Genomic DNA, 13,596 nt, shown 5'->3' with positions numbered 1-13,596 from the left:
CCCATTACTTATTCTACTGTTATTGTTGTTCCTTTGAATAAATCTAATTTTTAAAAACAAAACATTTTCACATAAATCTAAGTCAAACATACTTTCCCAAAAAAATTTATCCATGCCGAAACACCTTGCAAAACTGTTTTCCTCCTAGAAAATATAAATTAACTCACTAAGAGTTTTTTTTTCAAACTATAACATATGAAAAAAGCAGTAGTCTAATGTAGTACTGCTGACACCCCCCTTATACTGCTAATAAATTATAAAATATCAAAAAAACATTACAGTACTGCTGCCACACCCCCCCCCCCCCTTTTTTATGCAAATTACAACACATAATTAAAACACCATTCCAACCTTTTAAATAGCATAAATCATATCTCTTTTTTTTTTTTTTTTTCTTAAACATCTACCATTTCCCCAATTTGCAACCATTCATTAATTTCTTTAAACAATTGTTTGAAGTATTCACAGCCACATTTGCCTGCTCAAAAACCCTTACACAATCCCTGTACAAATTGTGTACAAATATCGAATTTTCATGTAACTTAATTTTCTTTATGCTGAATACTGGCTTTGTTAAATTGCCAAAATTCATATGCTGCAAATATAACATAGTTAGTCTAACAAACTTCATATGGTGCTAGTATAACTTAGTATGATGTGGAAGTAACCCGTACAATCCAATAAATTCTATGCTCCATTTTCTCTTATTTCAATATGATGCTTCATTTGGTATTTGCATTTTGGGAATTTATCTGTTTTCTTGATTGTTACAGTTCTAACGTGATTAATTTGGTTTATTTTTCTTCCAAATCAAGGGAGATGCAATTCAGACAACAGTCAAAGAAATTGACTATGATTATGTTGCTCCAAAGATCAATCCGGAGTTGCCTATGACATCAGCTACTTTCATACTATAAAGAGCAGATCAACCTACAAAGTCGTTCCTCATGTTGCTGCTGTCATTTTCAATGAGAGAACCGTATTCAAGAAATTGACAGTTGTTCAACCAAAATTCCAGCACATCGGTTTCACCTCATCGATTACAATCAACTGTCCACACGGATAAATACAACGACAATTCTAACAGGTACTAATCACAAAACATATTTATTCCCAACATTTTCATAAATTTTTTTAACTCTCTTATAGTATTCAAATTATAATTACACACTTCTCTTATGCACTTTAAAATCTACTTATCATTTTTTCATGGATTGGAAGATGTGATGGGACACATAACTGGAATACAACATTTGGAACAAAAGATGATTGAGAAAACAAGATTGGAGAGCAAATGTGAAGTATATATTGAAAACATCAGGTACAAGCATTAACCGAGTCTTTAAAAATTTTAACACTTTTACAATAACTATTAAAATATTTTGTCATGCATTCATTCCTTCAGCCATCAGAGAATTAGAGACACATTGTGGAGCGATGCTGCAAAGAACTTTGATCACGGTGCTATAGAACAGTTAGCACCCTTAGTATTTATCGTTTTCACAAGCGTCAAGGTGAAAGAATATCAAGGTAACTAATAGCTTTTCCCAACTTTCTATTATTTGCATATTCAATATTCATAAAAAGAATTGCCTAATTTTTCTTTTATCCACACACAGGAAAACCTGTTCTTAGTAGCACCAACTCAACTTTGTATTTCCTCAATCCACCAATACCAGAACTTGAATCATACAAGATTGCATAAATTTTTTTTAACTTTTTCAATATACCAATTCTACTTTTGTAAAATGACTCTGCAATTGAATATTTTTAACAAAACCAATTCAGTTTCAAGGATAATACAGTAGCCATCAAAGTACTCCCTCCTTCAGCAATGCTACAACTTCCTTCTCAACAATTAAAAGAAACTCAAAAGGTGGATGTAGCATAATTGAATATACTTGATCCAGATCTGAACAAGGTAATCCACATTCACAACAAACTACTTTAACCGATCCACATTTTTATTTATTCTTTTCATTGTAGAGCACAGAATCTGAGTAGTTTCGCATTTTTTAGACTGTTGTTCTAATATACTCTTTCATAATAGGATAACCTACAAACTTTCAATGGTTTGGCATCTTTACCAGTCTTAACATATTTTCTTTCCTTTGTAAAATATGAAATCTGCAAATACGTACTCATAACCTAATTACATTGGTATATACTGGTTGTCAACAATACATATTCACTCTGCAATACTAATTAGGAACAATCTTCAGACTAACTTATACTTACAGCATATAAACTTTGTCAGACTAACCATCTTATAGTTGCAGCAAATGAACTTTGCCAAACAATGTTCACACTAACTTATATATACCAATTAACTATAAATATTCACATGAATTAACTACCAACTAGCAACTAAAATGCTTATAGAAAAACTATAACTTATGTAGCAGCAACTTAAGTATAAAATGGTTATAATTATGCATCATATTTGGACAATGTTCAAGCTTAAATATAAGATGCTTATAATTATGTAGCATCAACTTAAGTATAACATAATTGTAATTATGCTGCATAGTTGGCACATAACGACCATTTCTATTTTTGTAAAGGGTTTAGCATACAATTAAGTATAAGATGCTTATAAATATTCAAGCAATGTTCAGACTAATTAGGTTTGTTTTTAGTGTTTTCATTAATACCAAAAAACTTTCTAGGCATTGTCCAAAAAATCAAGCATTTGTAGACAACTAAAACCATTTATTCTGGAACTTGATATAATATGATAAAAAAAAGTTTTTTTTGGGTTATTTTGTATTTGGGTGTTTTACAACCCTGGACATCTCTCAGTTACCATACAGAACAAAAAAAAAAATTGCCTCAATTTAAGCAATATCAGATTGTTTGTTTTTTGTTATGAATTTCATATAATTACTTGAAAGCCCTATTTTCCTAATTACATCATCATTTTCATTTCTCCTGATTTTTCGTGAAAATTAATATCTCAAGTCATCCATTTTAAACCTTTCATATCATGTAAACTTCTTCAATACCCTAACCACTTCTTTCGAACAACTTATAGGATAAACTGGTTATCTGCCGTGCAACCATTACACGGTTTAATACAAATGTTGGATGGTGGTACAGAGCATGTCCAACTTGCCACAAACAGGTTAAGCCTTCCCCTCAAACTGATGAACTCATTTGTCCAAGACATGGCACCCTCAACACACTTCCTGTCCCTTGGTAACCAATTTCTTTTTCTTTTTTTTACTTTTACCAAACAATTATAAACTATATACACTCTGTATAATTGTTGGTTGTACATCACATGCATTTTTAAAAAATAGCATAAATGCTGCAGATTTATAAAGTATATATTTAGTGTATATAATAGACATCCATAATCCTTATTTTCATTAATAACAAATCTATTAGAACACACTTTAAATAATCAAGGTCTATAATCACTTTAACACAAGCACTTCATCTCTCTTAAGAAAAAAATCTAATATTACCAAAATACAATGTTCACAAGTTTGAAAACTAATTCCATTTTAGCAACTGCAATGGATCAAATAAGAATTAAAGCCATCTATATACCACATAATAGAATTTTTTTAACCTTCTTATACTTTGTCAACTTACATTGTTCAATTAAACTATAGCAACTAAAATTAAAAATGCATGCAGGTTCAAAGTCAGTTTTGCAATTGCAGACACAAGTAACACAACAAGTGTTATGATAATTGGAGAGCCCGCTGAGCAACTCTTTGGAATCTCATGCTTCAGCTTGGTTGTTGAACAAGGTTTTAATGACCAGAATCAATTCCCAGAACATATACTTCGACTGAGAGGCCAAATTAAAAATTTTCAGATCAGGTTTGGTAGCATGAAGACTGATTTCAAAAGAAATGACCTTCTAATTCACGCTGTCTTTGATGATGAAACCCAAGTTCTTGAACAACCCTCTCTTCCCTCCGATCAACAAATGGTTGTGCATACAATGGAAGAAATCACCCAACAAAATCTTCTTTCCACTCCATCACCTGCTTCAAAAAAATTCCCAGCAAAAGCACTTTCTAGTTCATCAAGGACTTTCAGAAAATACTCCACTCTCATGTCACCCCAAAAAGTTGCAGTGAAAAGGGCTCTTTTCACTTCTCTGACCAACATGAGAAAGAAATTCAAGAGGTAGCCAATTTATTAAACCTCTAACTCCTCATACTAATACTGTTCAAATTATTAAACATTTCTGTAGATTCTAACATTCATTCCTTTTTTTCCTATTCTTCCAAAAACCATCTTCAAAAGAGAAGCAACAATTGAAGAGATCACCACCATAGATGCAGCTGAAGATACAACAACCACAGAAAATATTTTGAGCTCAGATGATATCCCTCTAATGGCCTTTAAAAAAAAACAACCACAAAAAAAATCACAGTCAAGTATAATCCATACTAATATTCTTACATTAACAAATCATTTGATATCCCATTGGTATTTTCACCTCATTCACCATTCACAAATACTTTGAATTACTTCCATTAAAAAATCATGCATTTCAATTCATTTCTTTCAATAATTATCTACACTTTTCATCTGATATATACTATTATCTTTTTATAAACCAATATCACTTTTGTCATTCTCAATAAACAGAGCTTACAATACATTGCTTTTACTTTGTATTACTGCTTTCCTCATCTTCATTCCCTGCACCTTACCCATCCAATGAACATGAACCACACTTGAGATTAGACCATTTTTCTGCTGCCTTTGTATATCTCAATTTAACACATTTCGTTATTTTGTTCTTTATTGCCAGATATCAAAATGTTTAAATATTACCAAACATTTATTTTTCGATACATTGTTCATTTGGTCTCATCTTATACATATTGCAATCAACCTTCAATTTTAACATTCATTTTTTCATCCTCATCATTTAATAATGGTCTATAGTTTGTTTTAGCTAAACACATATCACAAAACAAAAACAAAAAACAAAAAATATCTACTATTGGTTCCTTTTTTTTCATTATAACCTGACATCTTTCAATTTCTTATACTTTCTCTATTTATCAAAATATACAGCAAACCAGAAAAGATGCTCTCAACAAAAGAGAACAAAGAAAAGAGCAGCCCCACAGCAAAAGAAGGAAAAAAAGATGATGAAAATCTCCCTCTCCAACAAACCAACCCTTATGAGAAACCAAACGAGGACAAATCACCAGGCACAATTTGAACCATTCCTCAATAACCATGGATACCTCTTTTGAACAATCAGCAATTACATATCCCCTTATCTTTTGTTTAGCATAACAGACATTTGTCACATACATTGTAATATTTTTTGAAACCTGTTTGCAGTTTTAAGATATAATCAATATCTTAAAATAACAAACAGCCATGCTTTCACCCACATCTAAACACAGTCTATGGAAGGTAGTTATATTTTGAGTAATCTGACCTACAACAATTCATAATATATTTTCAATGTTCATATGTCTTTTAACATGTCATTACCATCTTAAAAAACCAAACATCTCTCTATTTAAAACATTTTACCATTTGTTCTTACCTGCAGCGATGCACGGGCACAAATTTTAGTAAATCACTAAAACATTTCAATATTACATAATAGTGGGTGTGGGCCATTTTCCCCATAAAAGTTAATTTGTTTTGTAATTTTGTTGCATTTTTGTCAATAGGCCCAATCCTCTTGTATTAATATCATGGAATGTGATGCAGGAGCATAGGGGTCTTATCAAGATCAAAATCAAATCAGCCCAAAATGGCCCAAAGAAGACCCATGACAAAAGTCAACTTTTAATTATTATTTTCTTAATTAAGAATATTGTAATCTTTATTTTATTATTTTTCTTTTACTAATTTCATAATACCGTAGGATTAATAGGCTATTTAAGTCATGATTTTGTAGTCATTCTGTTTAGTTTTTTTTATGATTAATAGAAAATTACATTAGCTATTTTAGCTGTAGGCAGGATTGCCTTGTTCTTTACTCTTGTGTTGAGTTCTCTTTGAGTTGGTGGCTATGTTCGAAATCTGATCCCCATCATTTGGTATTAGAGTACGGTTGATGTCTGGTGGCGTTTGAGTAGTGAACTCCATGCCTGACAACAAGCGTGGTTGGGGAGGTTTCTGAATGGAGGCTTGTAGCAACTTTAATGACTACATGAAAGAGATCAAAAGGAAGATCCAACAACTTATGGTCTGTGTCGCTCGCATCGAAGCTCAATGCCGAGGCGGTAAGAGTTCCGACGGGGAAGGAGACGTTACTCTTTTTCATCAGCGTGTCGCTCGCATCGAAACTCCAAGCCAAGATGGTGAGGGTTCCGATGGGGAGGGAGATGTTGGTTATTTTTGTCATTGTGCTCCATGGTGTGAGCCAGTAGAAGGAAAGTTTCAATTGGATGAAAGATTTCATTCAATTGAACATATTTCCAATTATCAAGAAGGAAAAACGGTTAGCTCTTATTACACAAATTTTAGTTGTGAAGTTTTTCAGTATGACTTGAATAATTTTGGAGAGTCAGATTTATTGAATTTTGATCTACCTCCAAAATATGATTGTTGTGCACAAGGTGAGTGTGAGATTTGTGATGATAACTTTCAAGTGCAAGAAATTGAGGAGAAGAATCAAGAGGATGATAGCTTTCGCTCAATTGATTTTATTGGGACCAATATTTTAAGTTTGCAGAGGCCTAAGCAATTAGTTGATCTTATCAATCAAATAAAAAGTGCTGAAAGGAAAGTTTTGGTGGCGAGATTTAATGGTAGAAATAAATTTCCCAATTCAAACAATGTCAAATATTCCAAATATTTGTTTATTTGAAAAGGAAGATTTCAATCGCAAACCAAATCATGAATGACTTTATTACAATGGAAGATTTTGCTGGGATTCTCTCCAATCAATGACTCAAATTCAAGGACGAATTTTTTCCAACCAGGGGAGTTTGATGCAGGAGCATAGGGGCCTTATCAAGATCAAAATCAAATCCGCCCCAAATGGCCCAAAGAAGACCCATGACAAAAGTCAACTTTTAATTATTATTTTCTTAATTAAGAATATTGTAATCTTTATTTTATTATTTTCCTTTTACTAATTTCATAATACCGTAGGATTAAGAGGCTATTTAAGTCATGATTTGTAGTCATTTTGTTTAGTTTTTGATGATTAATAGAAAATTACAATAGCTATTTTAGCTGTAGGCAGGATTGCCTTGTTCTTTACTCTTGTGTCGAGCTCTCTTTGAGTTGGTGGCTATGTTCGAAATCTGATCCCCATCAGAATGTCACATAGGTTATTCGCATTCTTTACGGAAGGTGATTTATTCATTATCGTATTACTATGAACTTTCATGCATGAATCACTATACTGAAGCCATACATACTCCAAGTCTCTTTTCAAGTATTGTATAGTCAAAGTCTAGCCATGCATGCATAATGTGACTCATAGTGGCTCATGATTGTTTACGAAATGACATAAACTTCCATACAAGAAATCCTTCAATGGTCACGTTCAGACCCACTTTTTTATCATAGTGTCAGCCTACAAGTGAAGATATAGAATTACATGTGCCTAATATGTAATCCATTAATCAGAAACATTTTTAGAAAATAAGAACTAATTAGGAGTAAAGGTGTCTTGATTCTAATCTCTTTAAAATGCTTTGTCCTTACCTTAATTTCCATGGAAATTTCACGTATCATATAGTATATCACACATATACTTATGTGATGTTACATACAAGGAATAAAATTCGATTTTTGGGGTCATGGAAATTTAATCACATATTTGTTGATATTTCATCAATATTTTGCCGAAATTATTGAAATTTTGGAAATTTCGGCTAAATTTGACGAAATTTCACTCACTTACTGCATCACTTGCTCTTCCTCTGCCTTCCCCTGTCGATTTCTCAGGTCCCCTTCATTTTTTCAAGCTCAAATTTCTTCAGTTTTTGAATTTGGTAATTCTGTTTTGTGGTCTTGAAGGAGATCCAAAGTTTCTGTAAGAGTTATGAGAAAGAGATGAGATTCGGGAGGGAGAGGAGGAAGAGAAGGAGGGAGAGGAGGAAGAGGAGGAAGAGAAGGAGAGATTGGGGAGGGAGTGGGAGGACTGAGGAGAGAGAAGAGATGCATTGTACAGGGAGGAGGAGAGAGAAATGAACTAGAGAAATTGGGAAGAAGATAAGTCTTCGACCAAAAAAAAAGAGAAGAAGATAAGTCATGGGAAGAAAAGGAATGAAAGAAAAAAGAAGGAAAGAAAAAAAAAAAAAAAAAGGTTTAGGGTTAATTGGAGTTTGGAGCCTTTGGGCAATTGAAAATAAAAAAAAGGATTTGAGATTTGATTCGGCTCTTTTGAGATTTTGTTTAGTTGTTTTTAAATCTAAACTTTAATACATTTTTATATAAAAAATACCCTAAAGGGCCTAAACTCTAATGTCTTATATCATATCCTAAAGAATATACTAATTTTATTTAACAATATTTACCTCCAGCGCACATTATATTCATCTTATATCACATGAAACCTACTATATAATTTGGTTTCTTCAATATTTTTTATCAATGTAGTAGATAATATGTTAAATAAACATATGGTAAAGTTTCATTCAAAATTTCCGTATTTTGATAGTAATTTTTGTCGTTTCTGTTTAATTTTTGTCAAAATTTAAAATTTATCAAAATTTTCATCAAAATTTCTTTGAAATCTGAAATTTTACTTCTTGGTTACATAAAGATAAACATTGCCCTTAATATTCATTTATTTAATTAATTCCTAAAATTCAAAACTAATTGGCTTTTAGGACATACATATAACAACAATTAGAGGTGGTAATTTTGTACACGACACGAAGTTAGTGAGTAGGTGTTGACCATTTCTTAACACGCACATGAATATGACATGACATGCAAAATATAAATAATAAGCGAGTCAGGTTAGTATCAAACATGTGTAACACGATTATGATGCCATAAACATGTTTAACTAATGTTAAATGAAAAAAAATGAGTTACTTTTCTCATTATTTAATATGTACTATATGATTCATTGTATAATTATAGTTATTTTTTATAGTTTTGTTAATATCATGATTAAATAGATTTTTATTGCAAGTGATGCATAAGTGATAGTTCTCGTTTAAAAATAATGGATACTATGTTTATGTTATTAGATCACATGATATAATCAACCCAAACACGAAAGGATTACAAACGGATTGAGTTAAGTTGAGTCATTTGACAAGATTAATTAAATGAATTAGATTTATAAGATTGTCTAGTATTTAATACAAACACGAAATGACACGATACAAATACGACCCCCACTGACATGATATGCAACTAAGCAGTAAAATTTCGGTTTCGAGAAAAATTTTCGATGGAAATTTCGACAAAATTTTCGCGGAAATTTCAATTAAAATTTTGATTTCGACAAAATTAGACAAAAACGACGGAAATTGCTATCAAAATACGGAAATTTTGAATAAAACTTGACCATATGTTTATTTAACATATTATCTACTATATTGATAAAAAACATTGAAGAAATCAAACTATATAATAGGTTCATGTGATATAAGATAAATATAATGCGCGCTGAAGGTAAATACTGTTAAATAAAATTAGTATAATGAATAAATGAAATTAGTATATTCTTTATACTCTATAATCTATACACTAACTCTAATACTAAACCATATATACTCTATATACCTAATACTTTTTATACTCTATAATCTATGCACTAAATCCTATATATTTTATATTCTTTAGGATATGGACCATATGATATAATATATTAAAGTTTAGGCCCTTTAGGGTATTTTTAATTATTTTTTATATAAAAATGTATTAGGGTTTAGGGTTTAAAAACAACTAAACAAAACCCCAAAAGAGTCAAACCAAACCCCAAACGAAACTGCAAACCTTTTTTTTTTATATTTTCAATTTCCTAAAGGCCCCAAACTCTAATCAACCCTAAAACCTTTTTTTTCTCTCTTTTTTCCTTCTTTCCTTCCTTTTTTTTTTTTTTTCTTTTCTTTATTTTCCTTTTAACCTTGAACATCATATATTAATATAACAATCCAAGTTTTCCTTCCTTCATGTTCGTCACCCAAACAAGCTCATTGCAAGTCTGTAAGTTTTTTTTTTTTTTTATATCTTTCCTTCCTTTTCCTCCTTGCCCGTGACTCTCTCTTTTCCTCTTCCTCTTCACAATCTTCTCTCTTACACCAGAATGACCTAATTTTTTTTTTTTTCTTTCAAAGAAATAAGATAAAATATTAGAATGCTAGGGGAAAATTTAGGTGTGAATAGCAAGTTAGCTTCGTTAACAAAGCTGGAAACAAAACTTGAAATTGGACTGGGCCCTAACTTGGCTCAACGCCCAATGGACTCAACCTAAAACCTGGGCCTGAATAGCGGATCTAGCAGAGCACGAGTTCAGCCTTTTGCTCTGTCAAAACCTCAGTTCGTACCCCCTTCCCAGCTGAACTATAAAACACTCTCTCTGCGTGGTCTGATCTCTTGTCTCTCTCTCTCTGTACGCACAAGGAAAGCAAAATCTCTGCTTTTAATTTGCAGAATCTTCGATTCTTGATAGTTTTGAAAGCTTCACTCTTTGTGTCCGGCTAAGCCTCTCTCTCCCTTTATCTATGTATTCTTGGAACTGATCAAATGGGCAATTGGAGAAATCGTTTCTCTCGTAGAAATCGTTGCCGTCAAGAAAAGCTTCCAAGCCCAACCCCTTTACCATATCACCCTCAACCACCTCCCGCTTCAGGTAATTTTCTTCCTTCATCTTTCTTTTTTTATAACAAAAGATTGCATGTGTGATAATTAGAAGTATAGAACGCCCGATTCATTTTTAATTTTCTTTTTCTATTACAATGTAAGCTAATAAATTTGAATTGGGTTCCTAAAGTTAAAGAATTTATTGTTCTTTGTATGTTGTAATGACGAATGAGTGATATGTAATTTGGGAAGGCAGCTTTTTTACTTTGAAATCTTCTGTTATCTCAGGAAAAAAAAATATTGTTATTTCAATCTCAATTTGTGGTAGGCTTTTTAGTTCCATTCATCAATTATTGTGAAGAAAATAAGTCTTTATTTTCGTTATCTATGCTAAATGTGATGGTGAGAAACCATAACGTAACTAATTCCATCTCATATTCTCATGCATTGTAATTTGTAAGGCTGCTTTCATAATTGTTTAGGCCCCAAGAGAGCTTTAGACTCTGGATTGTGTTTAAATAGCATTAGTTCATTGTTGTTAGAGATGGGAATTCTCTACTTTCTATTTTTCTTTTTCTTTTTTCCTTCTATCGCTGGTTGGTCATGTGGCTTTTCAGATACTTGTTTTACATGTTTTACATGTTGTACATGACAAATGAAGCATTAATCCTTATATGATCTGTGCAAGTAGTTTTATGTTGGAGATTTAGGTAGCAATGGCATTGATCCTAGTGGGTTCTTATTCTTTTTTTGGATTTTTCCCATTTTGTAGGGTTTTGGCAGGATGGTATACCTTACTGGGAAAAGAAATTCTGCACTTTGGTTGGGTCCTTACCATGGGGGAAGATAGTAGATGCCAAGAACTATATGTATGGCAATAGTAATGTACTCAATTGGGATGACTCAGCTGGCGAGGAGGCATTTCAAAATGCAAAAAGGCGCTTTTGGGCAGACATCAATGGCCTGCCCTGTGACATCTCTCTGCCTGATCCAGATATTTATATTGCTGAAATTGATTGGAACCCTATTATTGATCCTGAAATCATTGAGGAATTGGATCGTGAATACTATGCTCCTCCTGATGAAGGAGAAGAGAATACCAAGTTCGGGCAAAGAAACAAGAGGAGAAAAAATTCAGCTTTTGTTCCGGATAACCATGCAAATCCTTGGGAATGTGACAGTATGCAGGGTAGTGGGAATTTAAAAAATGAAGCACAGGGCTGGAACGGGAGTAATTGTATCAATGATTTAACAAATGGGGTTAATCGTGATGCTAACCCCTGGGAACTTGGCATTACTCAGGGCGATGGAAGTATGAATAAGAATGCATGGGAAGATAATAGGGATGAGTCGTGGGGATGGAACCAGATAGGGAATAACATCAGTCTGTCAAAGGGTTGGGATAATGGTGACAGTCCTTGGGAACATGGCTGTCAGGGTGTTGCCTCTGTGAAACGTAATAGATGGGGTGATCCTGCATATAAGTCTTGGGAATGCAACCAGCAAGAGCCAAGGAATTTGGGTAATGGTGAAACTCCTTGGGAGTGCAGTATTAGTCAAAATAGTAAAGCTCTAAACGATAGAGGATGGAGAAATTGTAGAGGAGATGACCGGGGTTGGAAACAGTCGGACAGCCATAATAACCAGAAAAATGATTTGGATTTTAGGATAGTAGGTAGTGGTAGGGGAGCTTGGAACGAGGGTGGCCAGAAGAGGGAACATTCACGCCAGTATATATCAGGCTACAAAAGCTCAAGATTTCAAGGGAGCGATTATCAAACAGATAATTGCTGGAGGAGGGGTCACAATAGAAAGAAGGTTAGTTTTGGCTTTGAGTAGCCAGCAAGTGATAGATGATGCATCACTTTTTGGTCAGTATATTTTGAATTGCTAACTGATCGTAATTGATTTCTTGAAACCATCTATCCATGAATTCAATAGAAGCAGATTTGCAGACGTAATCTATATATCATGTCATCTGTGTTATATCATCTCCTATATGCAATGCCTAAATATGTTCTTCCAAAGTGAAACTCAAAACGGTAAATGTACTCCAACCTAAGTTTTTTTTTTATTTTTTTTTATACAGTTTGCTCATTATTTTTAACAATTGTGTAGCATCACCACTCACTCCACTTAACAGTTGTCATGTGTTATATCATAGTTAACTATATAGTTAATTTGTGGTTGTATTTATTACCAAAAGTAACATATGATACGCATTCAGTGGTAATGCTAAACCATGATTAAAAGTGGTGAGCAGAATTGTAATATGAATTTTTGTTTCAACACAGTGAGGGATATAATATATTGTTGCAAACCCCAGAATGTTGCAACTTGCAAGAGTGAGGGGATTCCAGATGTTTGCTTAAGAAGAAGAGCAATACGTACAGATATTTTGTATCTTTGTGTTAACTCCAAGGCAAGATATATTAATGATCAATTAACTTGCGTTTCGTTTTGGCCAAAAAAAAAAAAAACTTGCGTTTCGTTGACTTGCCCTTGTTTTAAATCTTAATGGATACTCTCAGCTTTTGCATCATGTGTCGTTGTATAAGTACTTCAAATCAGTCATTTAATCTCAGCTGATTGATAATACCTGCAAAAATACCTCAAGTCTTAATCCTTTTTTGGCCAGGGCAAGTCTTAATCCTTGATTAATCCATAAAAGAGCATTGTTATTCACTTGTAAAGTAAAAGACGTAAAAAAACTAATAAATTTAAATTGAGCATTGCTATTCATTTGTGCAGCTATAACAAATGAAACAACATAAACTTTTTGATCTTTTGAAAGAAAAAAATCAGCAAGAATTAATCAACATAAGACAATGGCAGTTGAGTGTGCCCATTAATCATGATTATTCTTGAGAAATTTTG

The 13,596-nt window shown here is 32.7% G+C and overlaps 1 protein-coding gene across 1 annotated transcript; it reads left to right on the top strand.

Moving 5' to 3' along the window:
- Positions 1-10,515: 10,515 nt before the first annotated feature.
- On the top strand, positions 10,516-13,000 carry LOC147292049 (uncharacterized). Its single transcript, XM_086238179.1, has 2 exons — positions 10,516-10,768; positions 11,492-13,000. Exons 1-2 carry the CDS (start codon positions 10,663-10,665, stop codon positions 12,556-12,558), a joined length of 1,173 nt encoding a protein of 390 aa, XP_086094305.1. The 5' UTR covers positions 10,516-10,662; the 3' UTR covers positions 12,559-13,000.
- The last annotated feature ends 596 nt before the right edge of the window (positions 13,001-13,596 follow it).

This window comes from Dryas octopetala, chromosome 3 (assembly GCF_963921425.1).
Source record: "Dryas octopetala chromosome 3, drDryOcto1.1, whole genome shotgun sequence".
Lineage (NCBI taxonomy): Eukaryota > Viridiplantae > Streptophyta > Magnoliopsida > Rosales > Rosaceae > Dryas > Dryas octopetala.
Note: the sequence above shows the minus strand (reverse complement) of the source record. Positions and strands in the feature narration are given on the sequence as shown.